Consider the following 20,824-nt stretch of genomic DNA (forward strand, 5'->3'; position numbering starts at 1 on the left):
GTTAAGCATCCAACTCTTGGCTTTGGCTCAGGTCGTGATCTCTCAGTTCGTGGGTTCGAGCCCCATGTCAGGCTCTGCACTGTTAGTGCAGAGCCTGCTTGGGATTCTCTGTCTCTCCCCGCCTTTCTCTCTGCCCCTCCCCTGCTCGTGCTCTCTCTCTCTCTCAAAATAAATAAATAAACTTAAAAAAAAAAGACTAAATCGATTGTATGAAAAACCATAAAGACAATTTTCCCACTTAAAATTTGGAAGTAAAATGACTATGTGGCAAAAGAAGCTTCTGAGCAGTGGGTGTTTTTGGCCTGCACACAAGCAATACACATCTCTAAGGACAGGGAGTGCATTTTCAAAACCTAGCAGAGGGCCTAGGCGTGGTAGGCGCTCAGGACGCATTTATTTAACGAAGGCAAAGGGAAGAAAAAACGGAGTGGACAGTGCGCCTCTGTGAGAAGCCAGCAGTTTATGTCCTACTCCAAGAGAGGCCGTTTTCATAGCCAATCCTGAAGGAATAAATAAATGGAATGGAATAAACAGAATAGAGAGCAGCTTTGAAGCTACACGGGGGTTGCAGCAGCCACGTTGAGCCCCAAACATTTTTAGAATAGTAAGTTCTGATGAGCTCTCCCTTAATTTCAGTAACCAGCGCTGTTGAGAGAATGACCGCATCCCGTTTCATGATGAACAGACTGAGAGGCTAAGCGACCCAGTTAAAGGCATAAGTGACTTTGGTAGTACCTAGAAGAGGTCCAGAGTCTTCCAAATCCCACCTCACCTTTCTACATATCATAGAGAGGCATGTAGACACCTCGGTCCTACTCTTCTCCCAGGAGGCCACACTGGCGTTCAGGAGGTGGGTACAGGCGCTCTCTCATACACATAGCTTCTTGTCCTTAACACTGATTCTGTGTTGTAGGTCCACTATTTTTAGTGTTGTGCCAGATCTGTCTGATGTATTGGTTATAACTGAAATTTCATTTTCAGTGTTGCGTTTATATTGTCAAAGTGGCAGTGGACAGCCCCCATTTCACACTGCCCAGTTGAGAACTATTTTTGCCTTAACCGCTGACATAAATGCGATCCAACAGAGTGTAGCGAGGCATGGCATAAAGTGCCTTGATGTAACCTCATCACTCTTTCTTGAAGGGACCACTCCTTGATCACAAACATTGCCTCTTTGGTCTTCATGTATTAATCATTTGCTTCATTTTCTTGGGGCATTTGTGGATGAACCTAGTTTATGGATATTAACAGCATAAAAACTTCAATTCCCATTCTATAAACAGGGGCTGAAATTTTCAAAGCTGTTTTACCAAAGCAGTTATTCATCTAGAGCCCGAGGAAAGGAGGGAATTAAACACATTTATAGTTCTGCTTTTCTTTTTGGTTTGGTTACCCAGACACCTTGGACCATGCAGGAATTCAGAAAGTTACTAAATTAAGAGATAATATTTCAGTGTTGTAAAATGGCTTATAGATGCATAGTGGGCAGATAGGAGGATAGTTTTAAAAGGAAATAAATGCGACTTTTGTTAGTGAAATGGATTACTGTGAAGACTTAATCACAATATAATAAAATGTAGGGAACCCATATGCATTTATATGCTCATTTAACTATTCATGGTGGGGGTGAGACACATTTATTGGGCACTTATTACTTGCCAGGGACTGCACTAGGTATAAATATGTTATATACCTATATACTAGGTATATAAATATGTTATATACCTATATACTAGGTATATAAATATGTTATATACCTATATACTAGGTATATAAATATGTTATATACCTATATACTAGGTATATGTTATTTTACATAATACTTCAAACAATTCTATATTTTGTAAAAGGCGAAAGATTTATGCGATCTGAAGAGAAACCAGAGTATAAACAATCCTATATTTTGTAGATATCCTTATTTCCATTTGACAGATGAAGAAACATAAGACTGGAGACAGTTTAAGTAAATGCCCCATTCACACCGCTAGTTGAGTGCTAGAGGTGTGAGTGGCTCTGTATGTTTGTAACATTACAGGGAAACTTGGCAATGACACTTAAAACATTTTTCACACCTGTAAGCCATTTGACAATACAATTTCCTAATGTCTTTTTTAAATGCTGCATTAAAAAAAAAGTCACTTTTACTTACAACTGATGGTTATTCCAAGTTCCACATTATGCTTCTTAGGGAGCTTTACATGAAACGTTCCACTACTTGGGATGACAGACTCTGTAATTTCAAAACAAAGAAGAGTACGTTTGTAGGTGACCAGGAAGAATGGAGCACCAATCAATGGAAATGCATCAGGGATTCTTGTATCATAATCGTCTGAAGTTCAAGTTGTAGGAATTGAAGTAAATGAATGCCTATAAAATCCTGATAAATTGCATTCCTGGTTAAGAGTGGATGTCCTGCTTGGAGGCAACTGTGTGCATTTCACAGCAACAGCTGAGTTCAGTATTTCTTAAGTGTTATTCAGGCAACATTTGCATCGAATTTGCCTGGAATGCAAGTTACAAACAGATTCCTGAATCATCCGGGATCTATGGAATCAGAGTTTCTGAAGATAAAGCCTAGACGTCTACATTTTAAACATATTCTCCAGGTGATTTTTTTAACAGATTTTTTAAAATGTTTATTAAAAAAATTTTTTTTAATGTTTTTTTTTATTTTTTGAGAGAGAGATTGACAGAGTGTGAGCAGGGGAGGGGCAGAGAGAGAAAGGAAGGCACAGAATCTGAAGCAGGCTCCAGGCTCCGAGCTGTCCGCACAGAGCCTGACGTGGGGCTCCAACCCACGAACTGTGAGATCATGACCTGAGCTGAAGTCAGAGGCTCAACCGACTGAGCCACCCAGGTGCCCCTTTAATGTTTATTTTGAGAGAGACAGAGAGTGAGCAGGGAAGGGCAGAGGGAGGGAGACATAGAATTTGAAGCAGGCTCCAGGTGCCCCACTCTCCAGGTAATTCTTAGGCATACTAAAGTTTAATCATAGGTCTGGTTTTACATATATATCTTTTTTTTTCCTCTTCAACCATATTTTTCCAGAATTACCTAGTCAGCAATTCTTTTTTCAACTGTTTCTTGAAGGTAGCTAGGGGAATAGGTTTTAAGAGAAATTTTAGTTTGATGCGATGGTTGTTGATAGGGGCTGGGGGTGGGGGATAGGAGGTGCCTTAATTTGTAATCTAAACAGTGAAAAGTACCCCTCAAGAGGTAGAAGCGAGAGTGATTCTCAAAATATTTTGCAGCCAGAAGGGTACTGGCCACAACCAGTCAGACTGGACGCTGACTGCTAGGTTGGAACAGAGGGTCCCCGGAGGACCCAACTGCATCAAGGATTGTGCTTAGGTTTCTGGATCATGGGGAGCTCTGGGAGGTCCCGGGGAGGAACGGGAGGGCAGGGGGTACTGGGACAGGGTGCAGGTTGGCTCAGATCCTGTCCAACCGGTACAGAGGTAAGGTGACACTGTAGCAACAGAGAGAACCAGTGGAGCTGGCTGAATCTCAACCCTGGATAGAACTCAGTGGATTCACCAGGGCCTGACTAGTATTGGAGAAAAGAGGGAACTGCTACATATTCTTAAATAGACTCTTCTTAAAATTCCTTTAACAGTCTGGGAGACCTTCAGTTAGAGTTAAGGCTAAAAAGAAAATACGTTAAACGTCCGGTTAAGCTTCCGACTTCAGCCCAGGTCATGATCTTGAGGTTCGTGAGTTCGAGTCCCACATCGGGCTCTGTGCTGACAGCTCAGAACCTGGAGCCTGCTTCAGATTCTGTGTCTTCCTCTCTACCTGCCCCTCCCCTGCTCATGCTCTCTCTCTCTCTCTTTCTCAAAAACAAACATTAAGAAAAGAAAGCAAGAAAATATCCTCTGAGGAGATAACATCTATTGACCCTAAGCTGCTAATGACTATAATCCTTTCTTGAAGGTTTTGGAAAGGGGTGGAAGGCGCCCGTGAAGGGAAGCATTAGCGTAAGTGGGGGCTTGTGGGATGGCAGAACTAAACCATTTTTACTGCTTGATTTTGCTCAGTGCTTAACCCGCACACAAGGACTCCACCACAACCATGAGGCCCTGGGTTCAATTTGTTAATCACATACTGAACACATTTTGTCTCTGCCAAGCTTAGGTGGAAGTGGGGATGGTCTCATGAGAACAGCTGGAGACTCCCTTCCTCAGCCTTAACTTGCCCGTCCAGGCCTTTTGGACTCTTCTAGGAGGAATTTAGGCCAGTGAACCTTTTATAAGACAAGAATCTGATCTTCCAAAACAGAAGATATGCCACAGGCTGTTCAACTGGAAAACACAATAAAAATTTGATTTCTCTGGGCCCTCTGGGCTTCTAGAATGCCACCTGTGAAAAACAGATCCCCAAGCTGCTTCTCCCAGTCCCTCCCACTGGTCTTTGGTTGTTTTTTTTTTTTAAGTTTTTACCTAAATTCTGGTGAGTTAACATACACCACAATATTAGTTTCAGGTGTGCAATTTAGGGATTCAACACCTCCATACAACACCCAGTGCTCATCACAAGTGCCCTCCCCAATCCCCATCACTTATTTCCTCCATCCCTCTGCCCCCGCCCCATAACCACGAGTTTGTTTTCTACAGTTAGGAGTCTATTTCTTGGTCTGCCAATCTCTCTCTCTCCTGTCTCTCTCAGACTTTTTCCCTATTTTCTTTTTTTGTGTTTCTTAAATTCCACATATGAATGAGATCATATGGTATTCGTCGTTCTCTTATTTTGCTTAGCACCCTCCTACTCTTCTTAACTTTTCGATGAGTGTCACAGACTGTGAGTGGATGTCTTTGGCTTTGCTGTTGTCCCCAACTAACACACTGATGTACCAGAAAGGATCCATATATATTCATTTGTTTATTCATAAAGAATCTGTACCCTTGGGGCGCCTGGGTGGCTCAGTCGGTTGGGCATCCGACTCTTGATTTTGGCTCAGGTCATGATCTCATAGTTTTTGGGTTCGGGCCCTGCATTGGGCTCTGCACTGACAGTACAGCCTATTCGGGATTCTCTCTCTCTCCCTCTGTCTCTGCCCCTTTCTTATGTGCACTCTGTCTCTCTCTAACAAACTTAAAAAAAAAAAAAAAAGAATTTGTACCCTTCCCATTTCCCAATAGGTCTTGAGATAGATAAAATTATTTTCCCTAACAGATTTCAAAAAGACTGGCTAGGTTTGATACACTGGGGGAGAAAAAGAAAAGAGGTAAGTAACAGTATATAGGTGTGCTTTACTTCCTGGCTTTGGATGCTGCAGGTATAAATATTTACTTCCCAAACATTTCTCAAATCTGTGCCTTTCTTCCATCTCTTCCCTAAGTCCTCTACATTCCCTGTTCCAACAGTGGAAGACTAATTGCCACCTTCTTCTCACCCCTAAAGTGACAGTTAAGAGTGGGGAATTACCATGCAGACTGGGGGCTGAGAGGGCATTTGAATGGACCACATTTTGCCTGTCTGCACCAACAGCCAGTCTGCAGAGAGAAGCGAGGGCACATGAGGAGCCTGCACGAGGTCTTGGAAAGCCTGTGCTTGGCCTTGACAGCCCTTTTGTCTGATTCGAGAGCTTCCTGGGGCTGTCTGCATTTCCTGTCCTCCAGGGCTGTGAAACACCTGTGTGCTTCCAGTAAATGCCCCTTCTCTGTCTGAATTAGCTCCTGTGCATTTCTGCTGCTTGCAATGGAAAGATCCCTGATGAACACATTGAGCTGGTAGAGGAAATGGGATGGGAGCTAAGCAGAAAGCCTCCACAGAAGTGTTCATGGGTGTGGTAGGAATTTCATTACCCAGATAAGGCTTGCAAGTGGTCCATGAGTACATGCATAAGAAGCTTTAGAGGCAGAAAACGGCTTCGCTAATTCTGGAACTCACTTGATGTATGTTTGTTTTAGTGTTCTGTGTTTTTTTTTTTTTTTAAATTTTTTTTTTTTAACGTTTATTTATTTTTGAGACAGAGAGAGACAGAGCATGAATGGGGGAGGGGCAGAGAGAGAGGGAGACACAGAATCGGAAGCAGGCTCCAGGCTCTGAGCCATCAGCCCAGAGCCCGACGTGGGGCTCGAACTCACGGACCGTGAGATCGTGACCTGAGCTGAAGTCGGACGCTTAACCAACTGAGCTTAACCACCCAGGCGCCCCAAGTGTTCTGTGTTTTTTACAAAAATTCTCTGTGAAAGGGGAGGGGAGCATATGGTATGCTCGTATGTATGTATACATGTATTCACGTATGTATATAACAGCTTGTCCATGATGCTACTATACAAATGAGGTCTTGGAACCCTACGGGCCGGGAATCATTGATCTAGAATTGTTACTATAGCAACATTTTGCTTTTATAAATTTTTAATGCAGGGAACCTTGACCGAGATTAACATTGTTAATGACACTGGAGGAGATATTACCACTTTCTGGAAAATAGTAATGAATCATGTTTGACTACATGAGATTTGAAATATTCATAATGATGAAGAAATATCAACAAATGAATCTCTTTGATCAGCCGTGGCTTCATTTTAATCTTTAAATGCTAACATGATTTATTTTATACTTGGTAAGTTTTTTTTGTTTCTTTGTTTTGTTTTTGCCCACACAGTTATTTGGTGGTTGAAGCAAAGGCCTATTTACATTGGTGTTTCTTAAAGAACTACTATTGGAGAGGAAAAGATACTTGGAGAAATCATAGGTTTAGAACAAACAGCTGGAATGTTTACTTTGTTAGACTCCCATGTGATTATTTTGTGCTTCTCTTGTTTTGCCTTATCTTTGTTAATACTGTAATTAAAAACACATTTGGGTAAACATAGGCTCCCTTCTTTCCAATCGGCCTGCTTTTCCTGCCTGAAGCATTCGTTGTTGGCACAGTAAGATAATCACCCCATCATAATTCATCAACCTGCACACCCTTATGAGACTTGAAAAAGTAAGGAGTTCTGAGAGGGAGCGGGGAAACGTAGATGCTTAACCCCCAACCACTCAGAGGAAAGCACGGGGGCTCCCGCAATGATGGCAAACATCATTTGATAGGATTTTCACTGGGACTTCTTTCCAGAACAAAGCCGTATTTTTTTTTTTTTCCTGACAAAATAACTTCATAGTCAAAGCAGAATCTTCAAGTGTTCACAATTTTGTAGACTGGTATTTAAAAGACAGTATTGAAAAAGGCAAAATGTAAGTTGTGTATATATTATGAATATAGCTTTATAAAATTATATACATGATAAACGACGTTGCAAAGAAATATAAAAAAAACTTTTATTAAAGTGATGAGGCTGTGAATAATTTCAGCTTTAAAAAGAATCCCATCAATGTCACTACAATGTTGTTTATACAGTGGTGCCCATTAAAAGAGATAGATTTAGGCAAGAGTGTACTCACAGGCAAGCTTTCTTTTTTTTTTTTAATTTTTTTTAACGTTTATTCATTTTTGAGAGACAGAGAGAGACAGAGCATGAGCGGGGAAGGGGCAGAGAGAGAGGGAGGCACAGAATCGGAAGCAGGCTCCAGGCTCTGAGCCATCAGCACAGAGCCTGATGCGGGGCCCCAACTCACAGACTGTGAGATCATGACCTGAGCTGAAGTCAGACGCTCAACCGACCGAGCCACCTAGGCGCCCCAAGCTTTTTTTTTTTTTTTTTAATTAAATATAATTGATTGTCAAATTGGTTTCCATACAACACCCAGTGCTCATCCCAACAGGTGCCCTCCTCAATGCCATCACCCACTTTCCCCTCTCCCCTACCCCCCATCAACCCTCAGTTTGTTCTCAGCATTTGTCTCTTATAGTTTGCCTCCCTCCTTCTCTGTAACTTTTTTTCCCCCATCCCCTCCCCCATGGTTTTCTGTTAAGCTTTTCAGGATCCACATATGAGTGAAAACATATGGTATCTGTCTTTCACTGACAGGAAAGCTTTTTAAACTCTGTGTTACTTAAAATAGAGATGGCTTATCTCTGAGACCCAATAGTTTGGGAATTAATATCTTGGTATGTTTCTGAGGAAGAATTTTGGAAATGGGTGGCCCACATTCGGGCAATTAGGAGTGAATCCAGGATAGGACTAGTCTTGAATTAGCTCATGTCCAGAGATTTCCTATACCAATGTTCCAAGATCTCAATTGGCTACAAGAGAGCTTTCTGACCCCAGCAGTTTCCAGCAGATTCCAGTAGATTGGTAATGACTAACTAAAGTGTTTTATTGGAGATTCTGATGTTGTGTCTGGGCTCAGCAAGAGAATACTGAAATCAATTAGTGATGTTGGCCATGAGCAAGGGAGGAGAGAATGACAGGATGGGAGCATATTTTTTTTCTGGCCTTATTCTACATCATTTCTATCCATTTGAAACACGTTGATTTCTGGAACAATTGGGCAGGGGGGAAAGACCTTTGGTCCCTTTTCCCCTGTCTCTTATTCAAGCAAACTTGGCACTGAACAGAGTGAGTTTAATAGACAAGTTTCTATTTCTTAGAGGAGCTTAAACCAAGGATATTCAAATAGTTAATCAGCAAATATTAAGCTATACATATACATTAAGTATGGATTAAACAATGAAAAAACATTGAGGATGCACATAAAATAAACATGTATTGATAGCACAAGTAAATGCTTGGATTCTGCTTATGGCAGAGGTCAAATTGTGCTGGCCATTCCACTACAGGGGGGTTTCAAGAATATGCTGTGTTACATCCTACAATGCACAGGATAGCCATCTCCCCTCAACACACAACGACAATACGCAGAAATTCAGAAATCCCGCGCTTCTGTGCTGGAAACCCCCACATCTCCTGAACAGGCAGTGTAATATGATATGAAAAAGGCGCAAGTCAACAGTCTACTTTGCTCTATGACCTTGAGTTTCCCCGCCCAAACTTCAGTTTCTCCATTTATAAATAAATGAAGGTATTGGATTGTAAGAGTCCCTTCACCACTAATGTTCTGTGATTGTAGTAATACATTCTGGGGCTGCTGGACGGCCTTCTTTGAAAAGCACACCCTCATCAACATCTGACTGATCCTTACAGGGTCCTTCTACCAGATTCCTGCTTGGTCACAGCTGACAAGAAGGGGAAGCTAACAAATCTGAGAATTAGAAACTTGAACTGGCTGGCACTGGCTGGGCCCTTCAGCAAAGATGGGGCAATCAAGTACAATCAAAAGCCAGAAAAAACTTGTAGAGAGACAAATGGAGCAGATACGCAGAGACAAGCAACACTGAGAGACCAGGAACTCCAGAGAAATAGTGGATATGAAATCAGTTCTTTTTTTTTTTAAGTTTATTTACTTATTTTGAGAGAGAGAGAGAGAGAGAGAGAGAGAGAGAGGGAGAGAGAGAGAGGGAGAGAGAATCCCAAGCGGGCTCTGGGCTGTGAGCACAGAGCTTGATGTGGGGCTCAAACCCACGAACTGTGAGATCATGACTTGAGCCAAAACCAAGAGTCAGAAGGGTAAGTGCCTGAGCCACCCATGCACCCCTGAAATCAGTTCTTGATGCAAACTGAGGTTCCTGGATCCAGTCCCTCAGGAGAGACAAATGCACTTCATTCATTCATTCATTCATTCATTCACCAAGTATTGGCTGAGAGGCTCTTGTATTCCAAGCACTATTCTGGGTACTGGGATACATTAGTGAACAAAAGGCACAAAGTCCCTGACATCATAGATATTTTTCCAGTGGAGAAGATGAGACAATAAGTACATCCACAATATAACATCAGAGCATGAGTAAGGCTAAGAAGAACCATAAATCTGGGCACAGGAACAGAGTGTTATGGTGAGGGAATGATTCCCTGAACGAGTGATATTTGAGCAAAGACCTGAATGAAGTAAGCAAACCACCTGAATGTGGGAGGGAAGAGCTACTCAGGCAGGGGAAACTGCAGAGATCCTCTGATGGGCTTGTGTTCAGCATGTCAACAGCAGCTAGTTCATACTCCCTCATTCCAAGTCCTGCCCTCCTTCTGGGAGATTCCACTGTGTGGATGCTCTTTCCATCACACTGCATTCCAATTTCCCAGACCTCTGGTTGAATAATATTCGCCTCCCTTCTACTTCACTTCAGCAGCTCACTACCCTGAGCCCTACTTGACCTTCTCTGAAATGCTAAGCTCTAATATGCCACTTTGACCTCAGTCTCCCGCCATTAGCTCCCTCCTCAACTTTCTCTTACTATGCCCATTTTTCTTCCTGAATACTCCTAAGCCCTTGAGTCCTCTCTTTCTTCCCAGTCTACCATGCTGATCCATTATTGACTTCCATCCATCTGTAGCCTAGATTCCCTCAAGGCAGTATGTGTAGTGGTTAGAGCATGGCCTTAGGAGCCAGACCGTCTGGGTGAAAATCCCAGCCCTACCATTAACTCCATGGGCTTCAGTTTTCTGGTGACAAAATAACAGTAACCTCCATTGCTGTTATAAGTGAGCTAATGCACATGCAGTGCTTAGAAGAGTGACATGCCATAGAGTAAGCATTTCGTAGTATTACCATGATTTTGATGTTATTACTATAGTTATTCATCTGTTCTTCCTGCAACAATTTGAACTACTGTGACTTTAGTTTTCTTTCTGTTGAACCTTCTCTGGAAATCTCAATCTCTGGTTCAGTCTAATCACCTAGCACCTCTGCTGTTACTCCTCAGTAGCTGAGGCCACCTGACAAAAAACTACTTGGCCGTGCAGGTGGACAGTGCTATTAACTTAGAGCTTCTGGACTTTGCATGGTCCACCACCCAGCTGGAAAATCCCTGTACATGGGTCTGGTTAGCTTTCTCAGTCATTTCCCCATTAGCTATTCTAAACCATCATTCTTTTCAACTCCCCAAGATGCTGATCCTTTTTACCTTTGCTTGACAGTTCTTACGTGAATGTCTCAATAGTTATATTCTCACATCCTTCTCTTCAAACTCACAAGAGGCGGCCATCAACCTTTTGTCTTAGACTAGTTATCTACCTGTGTTCTAGACAACTTCTCTGCTCATCCCTTTAGGGACCTATATCCATCAATTATCTTTTTTCTCCCTCATTCACTTCAGGCCTCAGATATGTTCAGATCTCTCCAATCTCAACAAAACAAAACAGCAAAACAAATAACTCCCCTCTGAACTCCGAATCTTTTATCTTTTACCCCATCTTTTTCTCACCCACAGTGAAATTTCTTACCATTGCCAAATGTCCCACAGGGCAAAACTGATCTTGACTGAGAACCACTGATTAGAGGATAAAATAGAGTGTCCAGTATGTAATTAAATGCTGTCGAAGTTTTCAAACAAGAAGAGGCCACAGTGGCCTCTGTCCTTTTTATCCATTCACTGCATTTTTCTAGTTACCCTCTTTCAAAACCCAGTTCATTGGCAGAAAGCAAGCATAGCCTGCCTGTATTTCTCTGCCCATTCCTCACTCTTCAGCTTTCTGTGGTCTGACTCCTGTCCCCCAACTCCCTGAATATACTCTGCAATGTCTTTTTTTCTGAATTGCCAAATCCAATGGACCTTTCTTGCCTTATATTACTTGAATTCTCTGAAGCCCCTTTATGCTATTGACCACGACCTTGAAGTTTTTGTTTTGGCTTCCAAAATGCTACCTTTTTTGGGTTCTCCTTTCACTTCTCATAATCCACCTACATTATTTCCTTGGCTAGCATCCTTCCCCTTTCCATCTTAGAATTCCTCAGGCAGCATCCCCTCCTTCCTGCCACTCGTTCCTTAGTGGTCTCCTGTATTTCAGTGACTTCACCAGTCACTGACATGGTGGTTCCTCCTCAAGGCTGCTCTCTGGCCCAGATCCCCCATCAGGCACTTCCTTTCATATTCCAGTGGCAACACACATTCAGTAAGTCTATTCTTATCTTTTAGCAGATCTTGCTCTTGTCTAATTGGCTCTGAGCTCTTTGAAGATATTAATCCTTTTTATTTTCCCTTTAAATGATCTGAACATAGCACAGTGCCTAGCACTGAGTAACTGGTGCTCGATAATTGTCTTCTGAACTAAGGAATGGATGTGCTTGTCCCTTTCCCCCTAGAACTGGCAGTGGATTTGTCTAGTCATGTCTAAAATAGAACTTGTTCGGGGTGCCTGGGTGGCTCAGTTGGTTGAGTGACCGACTTCGGCTCAGGTCATGACCTCACGGTTTGTGAGTTAGAGCCCAGCGTCGGGCTCTGTGCTGACAGTTCAGAGCCTGGAGCCTGCTTCGGATTCTGTGTCTCCCTCTCTCTCTGCCCCTAACCCACTCGCATAAAACAGAACTTGTTGTTATCCTCAAATTTCCATTCCTCAAGTCTTCCTCTCCCTTAAAGCCATCACTCTTTACTTGATTGCTGACTCTTACACCTCAGGAGTCATCCATGATTTTCCCTTTCTCTCATTTTCCATATCCATTCCATAAACAAGTTCTGCTAGTCCTGCTTCAAGCCACATCTTAAGTTGGCCCCTTCCAATCCTTCTTATTACCCCATCTCCAATTCCAAACGTGATCGTCACCCCCAACTTCCTTATGCTGCAGTGAGAACCCTTTCCGTTGGTTCTCAAATCCATCCATCTTACTAATCTGGCCCATGTCTTTTACCCTGGCTGTTCCTTCTACCTGGAATACCCTCCTCCCAGGACGTAGCTGGCTCCTTCCCAACCTTCAAATCTCTGCTCAAATGTCACTTCCTCAGAGAATCATCCCATGAAAATAGCTCCCACAGCCATTCTCTCATCCCCATCCTGCTTTCTTTTCCCCAGAGCACTTATTACTGTCTAAAGTTATATTCGTTAACTTAAAAATCAACTTTCTGTAATACTATATGGTTCATGAAGGAAGGAGTTATTTTTTCTTCCATGTCTACTGCTGCATCTCCAGCTGGCCCACAGTAAACACTCAGCAAGCATTTGCTGGGAAGATGCAATCCCTACGTCCAAAGGCATATCTTTACCAGTTGGTAAAGATTGTTGGCTCTATGAAGTGGTATATCACTGTATGAAGACCATTTCATTAAATGGAAACTAGCAGCGACCTCTAAAACCCACACACCTGTTAGCTATTGACAAGGATTCCCTTCCGGATCAAACTTAAGTTAGGCCCCTCTGGGTCCTCTTTTCAACAAGGCCTTATCTTTGGCCTTGTCTGTGACTTGCTGAGCCCAGTTTTAGTGAGAATCCAGCTAACTCAGGTTGTTGAGAATCCCCCCACCATGGAATCTACAATCAAATTCCTCATTCTCACCCCCTTGATATCTAATCAAGTTCCTGTTAGTAATTTTTCATTCCATGACTCCCTACCCTCACCTTGCTTGGTGGCCATAAATTCCCAGCTGCCCATACTGTCTTTGGGACTGAGTTAGTCTCTCTTCCCTATTCCAACTCTTGATCTCTCTTGAAATAGTCTTGAATAAAGTCTTCCTTGTTTTTAACAAGTGTCCGGTGCAATTTCTTTTTCACACTAGAGAATGAATTATTTACCTGCTGGGCTTGTATAAATCCACCTAATGCATTTTCATTGTTCCCTACCAAACTTCCACATGTTCTTTGCAGTGGGAAGGGTCAAAGACAGGCTTTTCTCATCCATGTGACAGAAGAATATGGTTTCTCGAGCACATAGGGGAAAATCAGGAAGAATAAATGCTACGTGATTTTTTAAAATCACCTTTATATCAGCTAATACTTATGGCGACATTTTAACGAATAGCACAAAAGTAATGCTCAGTACAAAATGACACCCCAAATCTCCTAAACAAAAACATGTTCAGTAGGTAAAAAAAAAATAGCTCCCCCATCTGCCACACAATCCATATAATTCACATGCGGTCCACTCCTGACTCTGCAGCTGACTCGCGATTATATGACCATACCTGCAACATCAAACTCGATTTCCAGTGTGACCTTGCTCGTGATTGAAGAGTCTCGGAGGAGCTGGTTGGCTTCCTCAAAGGTGCTGTCTTCAGTTGGAATCCCATTAATGGCTATCACTCTGTCTCCAATCTGTAGCACCCCACATCTATATTTAGAACCACATGTTAGAGACTGTAGCCAGAGTAAGTAATGATCAAGTTGAAGTTGCCAAATCTATATTGTTTGATCCTTGTGAAATAGCGTAACCATTCGGTCTTGTCTATTCAATGCTGTGGGCATCGTATTAGGTCAACTGCAAGGTCTTGCACTCCTGTGTTTGATGGATCCAGATGTGAGCCAGGCAATGTTGATGTACCCCAGAGAAGGAACGAATAATTTAAAACTATGGCATTGTTTTAATCTGATCTGAACCAGTATATAGTAGTGATGAATGTACAGCTCCCCACAGCAGAGGAATTATTATAATAAAGTTGGAACTTCAGAGATATTTTCCTTTTTAATTAATACAGCCTCCAGTCCCTGCCAGACAACAATCTGCTAGATAAAGGCATCCACGCTCGTTTTTCTTCTCAAACCTTTTCAAGAACGCAAAATTTTACTGTCGGAACGGACAGTTCATCACATCCTGCATTTCCTGCATTGAGCCCTGTTCCCTAATTTATTAGCTATTCAAAGATACCGGGCACAAGAAATACACAGAAAAGGACGCTGTCAAGGAGTGTCTTACCTCTCGGCTGGGCTGTCAGCTTCAATATAGGAAATCAGAGGTGGGGAAGAGAGCGTCTCCGTGGCAAACACACTGCCCTGCAGTTGGATCCCAAATCCTGTGACGGGATCGGCTGTCAGCACAACTTCTGTGGTTTCTGTGTGAACGACCTGCCCAGCCAGGCCCACTGTGCTCGAGGCTAAAGACACTGGAGGAACAAACACGAAAAAGAATGATGTTAGGTTGGAGCAAGCACCAGAGACGCCGGCCTTGCTGACGCAGATTATGTCTCTGAAAGAAGGAAAAATGAAAAAAAAGCTCAGTGGTAATGGTGGGATATTTTGGTCTCCTTGAAATAAGTTCGTGCTGGTCGTCAACCTTAATCTAGCATTGGGTTGGCTTAATGGAGTCGCTTAAACTTTCTATTTCTCCTATCCCCAAATTTTGGCTCTTTAGCCTTTGTTCTTTCCCACTGGATCTCTGGCGGGTCATGAAAAGGCCACTCCACTCCCCGATGCCTTTCTCTCATTGATGCCCACTGGGACCTGCGCCTCCTTTGCTTTCTGTGAGCAAGCTCTCTGCAGGGTCCCGTGTGGGACTGTCACTTCCTCCAAAAGAGTCTGGCCTCCTTACTGCAATTGACATCTGCTGACACCATATACCTCAGAAACCCCTCCACCCAGAAGCTATTTTCTTTCACTCTCCCTGCAGGGGACAAGGACAGAGAAAGGGTTAGAACCTTCCGTGCCCCACACATGCAGTGCTTTTTACCTTAAACCACTCCTATTTTATTTTATTTAAAAAAAATTTTTTTTAACGTTTATTTATTTTTGAGACAGAGAGAGACAGAGCATGAACGGGGGAGGGTCAGAGAGAGAGGGAGACACAGAATCGGAAGCAGGCTCCAGGCTCTGAGACATCAGCCCAGAGCCCAACGCGGGGCTCGAACTCACAGACTGCGAGATCGTGACCTGAGCTGAAGTCGGCGCTTAACCGACTGAGCCACCCAGGCGCCCCAAACCACTCCTATTTTAAAGTTCTATATTATGTACTTATTTCTGCTTTGTCTCCTCTTCAAACCCATGATGTTCTACTTTTCCTGTTTCCCCCCATTTCCTCACTGACTTCAGACTCAGCTCTTAATTTGCCCCTTCTAGTCTGTTGCTTTTCCATGTCCTCAGTATCTTTGACATCATGGCAATAATTGAGCGCCTGGCTTTGTGCTTCTTTAGGTCTCTCAGTGCTGATTATTAGCAATTCCACCCGACTTCAGCTCTCTATCAGCAGAACCCTGTGCTGGACCCCACCATCCTTCAACCTGGAGAGAGCTCTGGGATCTTCGTATCTGAATCCTCTTTGTTGACCACACAAACTTAATAGCCATCTCCCCCCAGTCCTTCTGACCTCATTTTCCCTCCTTGATGACTTCTAGCCCCTCTCTCTCTCACCTGTCTTCCAGTCTAGTGGTTTTCAAACTTGTTAGCAACAGATTCCCCCTGACCCCCCTTCAAATGAAAGCATGTAAGGGATGTCTTTGTATTTCAGATAAAAACAGAGCTGCTGAAGATACTGAGGTAGGAATGGGAGACCCCAGAGGAGGCCTTCCCATCCCTCCTGTGGGAATCTGGGGAATCCAGTTTGAAAGCTACCATTTTTATGTATTGCCTTTTACTAGCATCATTTCCCTCCATACTCCCCCTGGATCCCTGGTGACCACTTCAACGATGCAGCTGCTGGAATCAGAGATGCTGAAAGCTCATGACATTTTCTATAGTCTAATACTCAATATTCTTTGGTAATGCCCACTCCACTCCCCTGCTCTTACTAAGTTGCTGATGGGTGCTAGAGAAAGTCACTACACATTCACACAATTCTCTATGGGGCCCTGGAATTTTCTGTTGTGTAATACTTTGACGCCTTATTTGATTTCTCACGGGATCTGTCTCAAACATTTCCACCATTATAAGGATCAAACTTGACTCCTTACTTCATTTCCTACCAGACTGAAAAGATCCAGCCATTTGACAAGAGTTCCTTAAAAGCATTCTTTTCAACTTCGATTTCTCTGTATCATCTATTCTAACTTCCTTCTTTTTCCCAGGAGGATGTATCCTTCTTTCCATTTCAAGGCTACCTCCTCCTTTCTGGTCCTATCCATTTCGGCTCCCTGTGATTTTGTGTCATAAATACTTCTCTCTTGCTTTTTCCAACTTTCCTGCTCACTCCCCTAGCTTTCTGACCTCTCCCTATGGGTTTGTACTGATTCTGGGCCTGCTTAAAACTTGGCCTCTCCTTTCACCCTTTACTGAAACTACTCTCACTGATGACTTCCTGACTGCCAAAATCAATGGCCATCTTCTGCTCTAACTACTCTGCAGCAAGTGGCTTGGGAACTATCCTTTTCTTTCTGAAATTGCTCTCTTGGTTTCAGTGAAGGTTCGTTCTTAGTTTCTGACTTTTTTCAGCCCCTCCCAGTTCCTTTGCTTAGTCTACACGGCAAACATAGACTTCCCTGTGGGTCTCTTCTAAGCCTTCTCTACTCTCCTTTCCCTCATTTACTTCTACTGCTTCTGTAATATGACCTCTGCATGTATCTTCTCAAATCTACCTCTCCAGTTTCTCTCAAGCTCCAGTGATGAATTTCCTGACGTGGATATCCCATCCACAAGAAGGTCTCACTGACTCCTCGAAACTCAACATTTTAAAAATTGAGTTAGTCATCCTCTCTTTTGCATTCCCCCTACTGTTTCTATGAATGGGACCATCATGCTTATAGTCCACCAGGCCTGAAATCTCAAAGTAGCCTTTGACTCAGAACATCCCCATTGTCTCAAATTCAATCAAGACAATGGCTAAGTCCTTTCAGGATGACCACTGAAATCTAACTTCTATAAATCCTCTTTTCCCTTCTTATTGTTAACGCTTCAGTCCAGGCTTTTATCATTTGTATTTCAGATGTTTAGTTTATTTCAAATATGTGAATATGGATGTTTCTGGTCCTTTCATGCCCAACATTTTCTACATATCAACTTGCCAGGTTAACTTTCTCTTCATGATGAGGCCCCCAATGTATCTATTCTCTAAAGTAGGGCCTCATCATTGCTAATACAGATCACTATATAGACTTAGAACCATGTCCTTGCCTCTTGTCTTATGCGAACAGCCTCCCAATTGCTGCCAGAGTGGCTTATCTAATGTGCAGAGGTCATCCTCCCATTTAGACTCTTTCAACGCTTCCCTATTTTCTATAGAACAACAACCCCAGTGCTAACAGAGCTCGTGGGAACCTTCATAAGTTCATGGCCCCTGCCTATCCAGTCTCCTGCCTATCTGCTGCAGCCCTGCTTACATCCCTCTGTCCCTTTAGCTCTTCCCCTGGGCTTTTAATGTCCCTTTCCCTGCTTTCTCCAGGCAGAGTTAGGTACTCCCCTGTCTACATCTCCACATTTCTAATACATGGTCCTACTTCAGCATTCAGCATCCTTGTTTTTAAAGATTGGAACCCAGATCTTTTCCTCTTTGAAATCCCAATGCCTGGAACATTCAATGAACACAAAATAAAGGAAGAACGAATTGAGTTTTGTGATATTATCCACATTTTTCTTTTTGGAACCAACATTTCATGCAGGTTCTGCTGAGTTAGGGAACTAGAAAGTTGTCCCTCAGGACCCCAGTTTTTCCACTATGTAGTTCATCCCAACATTGTAGCTGACATGGCAGAGGAAGATGCGATAGATCATTTGTCTAGAAGGAAGGAAAATCTACTTCTTCTTAAGAAACATCATCATAGTTCTCACAACAAAATTCATATCAGTGAGATTAAAGTAGCCTGAAGTAGGTGGTAAAGGTAGCTTCCAACCCTGAGCCTTTTACAGCTGGTGGCCTACAATTCCAAGATCCGACACGTGGACTATATTCATTCAGATCACACTTTCTAGTGTGCTTTATTGATGTCAACTGTACTTTACCTGCTCTCCAGATTACACATTTTGTTCCTGATGGCACAGAACAACCAGGAGTGGTTAGTATGGATCTGGAGAGTTGCATTTCCTTCCAGTCTGTTCTCATAGCAGGCAGGAATATAATATTAGGACATCCCCTATTTGGCAGATTACTTCCATTCTATCTTCTAAGTTATGAGCTTTGGGCTTCAATAGGAATACTTTCTGTGAATTTTTCTATAGGTTCACATTAATATACACAGTTTTTTCATCGGAGATCTCAGTTTGGTATAGATTTTTGGACAACTTAACTGGAGTTAAAAACCACTTTTGAAACTTTAAGTCAGCTAAATGCCATTTCCACTAAGAGAGGATTAAGAAGAAATGGGTCAATCATAATAGGAGGAATTAGGCTAGATATAGTAAAGATCTTCTCGAAGGAGAGACTTGCTGCATTCTTGCAACAGTTAGAGAAGATAGTTCAGAAACGGACTTCTCTAGAAGGTTTTGCAAATAGATCTAAGTGCTCACTGTGGGCATCATTAAATTTGTAAGCATCATCTGGAGTCAAGTTGAGACAATAGAAATTATTAGGACCTTTAATTTAGGATTAAAATTATGTTAAATATTGGTTTTATAATTATAAAAGTTTACAATGTATCTAATAAATGTAGGATTATATTAAATAATCTAGGATTTTATAGTTAACTCTGAAAGTCCTTTGATACACTGAAATGTTCTTTGAAACAGTAAAATTTCATTTGGAATTGTACGTACTGATTACTCACACAAATTAAAGTCTTGCAAATTATAACCAGACATGAAAAAGATAAACGGTAGATTTAAAGATGATGAGCCAGAAGAAGAAAAACAACCAATATTACTCAGAGGAAAAAAAGATGAGCTTGATTATCCTGCTTCATTAATGTGGCCAACCATTCACAAAGGTGAATTATTATGAATTATAATGCCGTAATTTAAAAATTTGTATGATGAATTCTCTCTCCGGTAGTAGAGACTCCTACAAGGTCCTGGCTCTGAACTGAAGTGCACCCATTTCTTCTACCCACAGGCGAGGGAGGAAAGGACTAAATCACTGACATGCTGTGAACACTGCTAAATGGTGTGGGCCCCACGGTTGTGTTCACGATCCGCTTTTGCTCTGTCCTGCTCCTGTTCACGTTTGGAGGGTTCTGTTCGCAACCCTTCAGGTTTGCAGGAAATGACCCTGTGGTTTTTGTCAATTCTTGTCTTTTCTAGTGTAAGGAAGGGAGGAAAACCAGAAACAATTTGTTAGCTTCTAAAGCTTAAAAATCTGCCTTCTTAGAAGGCTGTGAGGTTAACTGTCAGATAGGAAAAGCATTTAAAAAGTATAGGGAGCAATGGATTGCAAAGGTTTATCCATATATGGTGTTCACCATTATTTGATCCTGTAACTCAAGACCTCTGTGTCACTCAAGTATTTCCCCTTACAGTTCGCCTGCTGGGGATCCAGCCCACTGTGTACCGTGTGATCCAGTTCAGGCGCACGGTGTGGGTGTCCAACAGCTCCCTTCTCCAGATGGGGGTCAGCTTGTGGGGCGGGCAGCTCTTAGGCTGTTCCCTGAAGGGCTCCCTGCATGCTCACTTATAAAAGCTCACCATTAGCTGCCTTTGTCCTCCGATCTTTTTTCAGCGGTTGGTGGCAGGGACAAAACTTGTTAGGTTTTTTCATTCTCTTCCTTTCAACACTTTTCCATGTTGGCCTCCCTAGTAGTACACGGTGATGGCAAAAGAGGCAAAGACTATTCTGGGAACGTCATCTAACTTCTACGCTTGGCTGCAATTCAGGTGGACTGAGAACAGGCAGAGCCTACACTGGCTGTGTGTGCAGAAGCAGGAAGCAGGGGGAAGGAACCGGGTCCACTGCTCAGTCATGCTGCCATCACAGGGGGATGACAGGGTTCTGGAAAGAGCCTTAGCTTCTGAGGCAGAAAAAGGGACAGCCCAGGCTGTGGGGCAAAGGTCAGTAAGATTCCAGAAGAGCTGACAAGAGGGTTCCCTCTGTGACACAGCTCTGCAATCCTTCCAGGGCTTTGTGACACTCCTCCCAGCCTGGTGCTGGGGATACTCATCCTTCTCCCTGTGAAACAAACACGGCACTTTCCTGCTTTAATTCTTGTAACATGGTGTTACAGACTTCCTGTATTCACCCCTCCGGTCAATGATACAGAACCTTTCAATATTTATGAGAAGACTTCAATTCTTTTCTGGGATGTCCTTTTGTACCAGAAACATATGTGAGAATTTTTTCTGTTTTGTAGGCTCTGGCCTCACCTCATCACCAGTACAGCGAAGAG

The 20,824-nt window shown here is 42.7% G+C and overlaps 1 protein-coding gene across 11 annotated transcripts in view; it reads right to left on the minus strand.

Annotated features, from left to right (window-relative positions):
- The window catches only part of GRIP1 (glutamate receptor interacting protein 1), a 682,479-nt gene that overhangs the window by 67,889 nt on the left and 593,766 nt on the right, over positions 1–20,824 (minus strand). For all 11 annotated transcript variants that reach the window (XM_042947102.1, XM_042947098.1, XM_042947099.1 and 8 more), the window contains 3 exons: positions 14,566–14,752; positions 13,838–13,983; positions 2,150–2,230 (listed from right to left, as the gene is read on the minus strand). In XM_042947102.1, coding sequence (XP_042803036.1) covers positions 2,150–2,230; positions 13,838–13,983; positions 14,566–14,752 — 414 coding nt within the window. The remainder of the gene's footprint in view (positions 1–2,149; positions 2,231–13,837; positions 13,984–14,565; positions 14,753–20,824) is intronic.

This window comes from Panthera leo, chromosome B4 (genome assembly GCF_018350215.1).
Source record: "Panthera leo isolate Ple1 chromosome B4, P.leo_Ple1_pat1.1, whole genome shotgun sequence".
NCBI classification, from domain to species: Eukaryota; Metazoa; Chordata; class Mammalia; order Carnivora; family Felidae; genus Panthera; species Panthera leo.